The sequence below is a fragment of the Cystoisospora suis genome (genome assembly GCF_002600585.1).
Source record: "Cystoisospora suis strain Wien I chromosome Unknown contig_927, whole genome shotgun sequence".
In the NCBI taxonomy this organism is placed as follows: domain Eukaryota; phylum Apicomplexa; class Conoidasida; order Eucoccidiorida; family Sarcocystidae; genus Cystoisospora; species Cystoisospora suis.
The window spans coordinates 21,248-24,265 of NW_027153728.1; the positions used below are offsets into that span (position 1 = coordinate 21,248).

Consider the following 3,018-nt stretch of genomic DNA (forward strand, 5'->3'; position numbering starts at 1 on the left):
TCAAGGAGAATCTATATAAAAGAAAACACAATTCGAAGAGATAAGTGAAGGAAACACAAAAGAGAGAGAGAGAAAGAAAGAAAGAAAGAAAGAAGGGACAGAAGAAAGAAAGTAACTTTGGAAAAGAAAGAGAAGCTTCATCTCTCTCTATGAAGAACAGATTAAGAGAGCGACAGAAACGAGACGAGACACCAGAGAAGCATGCACGTAGATTCATTCTTTCTTTCTTCCTCTCTTTCTGTGTCTTTTCTTCTCCGTCTTCTTACCTCACTGCAGCTGCTTGGAGAGCTTTCTTGAAGCTTGCTGAAGAAAGGACGGAAAGAAACGGAGGTAGAAAAAAGGAGAGAATTCTTGTGTATCGTCTTTTCATTTTGAATCGACTTCTTTTCAGTGGGGCTGGGGCACAACCGGGTGGATATACACCCCAACGACAAGAGACTTTGGAAAAAACTGAAGATAGAAGACAGATAGTCGCCATGTCGAGCAGCTTGTCTTATCTTTACCGGCAAAGAAAGGCTTGACTGCTCCCTAGGAGATCCTTAAAGAAAGAGAAACATATTTATTTACATATATACATATACCTATGTAGAGATATACGGCGCATACAAGGGATGCATGGATTATATCACATAGGCATGAGAGGATGTAAGACAAACGTACCCTATAGACCTAAACGCTTCTCAGCCAGACGCCTTATGCTCCTATGTATATCAGTGGAAACGTGTATATATACGTATACATGTGTATATACTTTATACACGTATAAGTATGCATGTGTATTCCCACTACTGTAGTATATAGATATATGCATCTATATGTGAATAGACAAATGAAGGAGCGACTGTGGTGGCGAGATAAAGAACGAGCTCTCGCTTAGCCTCGAAGAATCTCTAGGAAGAGCCGCATAAAGATGAACTTGACAAAGAAGAAGAAGAAAAGGAAAGAAGAAGTTATCTTGTGAGGTGACTTCCTTCTGGATAAGTTCATGTTTGAGTGCCTCCGGAGCAAGTCAACGACAGACGCTCCATCAGAGGTGAGGACTCAGGCCTCTCTAGCTTCTTCTTCTTTTTCTTTCTCTTGACTTACCTATAGGTGTTTTCTTCTTCTCCTTCACTTTCGAATCTTTCTTCTCATCTAGAACCTTCTCTCCTTCTTCTTCTTCCTTTCCTTCTCTTTCTTCTTCTTTCCCATGAGAAGTTAGATCGCTTCTATTCTCTTCACTCTGTGGCTTCGTATTCTCCAGCTCTTCCTTTGTTTGACTATCTGAGCTCTCACCCTCTTTCTTCTTTCTCTCCTTACTTTTGCCGAGTGTACGTACACCTTCACAGTAGAAGCAAAGCCCCGCTACAGGCCGACCTTCTTCCTCCCACCTGAAAGAAGGAGAGAGAAAGACATAGAAAAGAAAGGAGAAAGAGTTCTAGGCAAAATGAAGACTAAGCTTGAAGGAAAGAGAAGAGAAAGCATGGAACGGCCTCCTAGAGAGATATCTTTGGAAAAATGACAAGACACGAAGATGAAGAAAAAGAAGAAAAAGAAGAGACATGATAGGACGTTCTAGATAGGGTCTTGATGTAGATAGAGATTGCTTGAAGGTCATGAAGACTTCTCCTTGTCGTCTTTGGACTCGTTCTTGAAAGAGAGAGAAAGAGAGAGAGTGATAGATTCTCTCTTTCTCCTGTCTGTCTCTGGTAGGAGACTTTCCTTCATAGAAACGAGACACATGCTAGACAAAGTGGCGAGGTAGCAGGAGAAAAAGACAGAGAGAAAGAAAGAGGAAGAGAGAAGAAAAGAACGAAAAAGAGAGAAGAAAAGAGAGAAAGATCTATATGAGAAGGCAGTGAGTAGAGCATCAACCTTGACGGGGCAGAGAAGAAGAACCTCCTGTCTCAGGAGAAGAAGCAGAAGAAAGAAAGAGGAAGAAAGAAAAAGGAAAGAGTGAGAAAGAAAGAGTGAGTAGGTTACCATTTGACGAGCTCTCTTCTGGCTAGATCAGTGAGGGGTATGGCTGTACTAGATGCATGCGTTTTGGAGCCTCGAATCATGGCGATGTCGTTCCTCCAGTCGACATCCTCCCATCTTAGTCGAAGCAGTTCACTAGGCCTCAAACCTATACCGATACCCACTCCGAATATAGCCCGATGCATCGGACTGGAAGCTGCGTCTAACAGGCGATAAACCTTACACAAAGGAAAAGCGAAAGAAAAGAAAGAAAAAGAAGAAAAGAGAGAGAAAAAGAGAAAGAGAAAAAGACAGAGAAAGACATAGAGACATATACAGATGTATACACAGATAGAAATAGAAACGGAGAAGATGTATGGCGGTTAGGTTGAGATGTATGCTGATGTCTATCTACGTATGTCTGTCTATATATGCGGGGTGTATGTACAGATCGCTATGTGCCTTGGTGTGACGAACATGAGAGAGAGAGCAGGCGGGAGTTGGGAAGTGAGTGGAATACGCATACACTGTCTGTAGATATACTCTGGAGCTCCTTAAGAAGAAATAGAATAGATCTATGTTGGTGACAGCACACAGAGATAAGAATGAAACAATCTAACTACTCGGTCACCTCACAGGGAAAAGGAAAAGAGCCTTACGAAAGTGAAGGAAAAGAGATAGATAGATTAAAGATAGATAGATAGATTAAAGATAGATAGATAGATAGATTAAAGATAGATAGATAGATTAAAGATAGATAGATAGATAAATAGATAGATAGATTAAAGATAGATAGATTAAAGATAGATAGATAGAGTACCTCGTCCGCACGTAGAGGAAGAGAGTGTAGGCTTCTTTTGGTACAGCCTCTGATCTTTCTGAAGGCGTGGATTTTTGTGACTCTTCCTGTTTGGACGGCATAGCGAAGGGAAGCCTGATAAGCCGCTTGGTGGAGGGCTTGTGTACGTGGAGCGCAATTCCTCTTCTTTAGCACTCTGAAGAAAAAGCGAGAGAAGGAGAGAAATAAAGTGCGAAAGGGATCATGACCTAGCTTCTCATGTAAGAAGAAAGAAAGAAAGA

General features: G+C 41.4%; 1 protein-coding gene across 1 annotated transcript in view; it reads right to left on the bottom strand.

Annotated features, from left to right (window-relative positions):
• Positions 1 to 3,018, bottom strand: part of CSUI_002218 (site-specific phage integrase family protein) — a 7,740-nt gene that overhangs the window by 4,148 nt on the left and 574 nt on the right. The window contains exons 2-5 of the mRNA XM_068062420.1: positions 2,759 to 2,933; positions 1,963 to 2,177; positions 1,087 to 1,370; positions 267 to 303 (exon numbers count right to left, since the gene is read on the bottom strand). Of these exons, the coding sequence (XP_067925606.1) occupies positions 267 to 303; positions 1,087 to 1,370; positions 1,963 to 2,177; positions 2,759 to 2,933 (711 nt within the window). The remainder of the gene's footprint in view (positions 1 to 266; positions 304 to 1,086; positions 1,371 to 1,962; positions 2,178 to 2,758; positions 2,934 to 3,018) is intronic.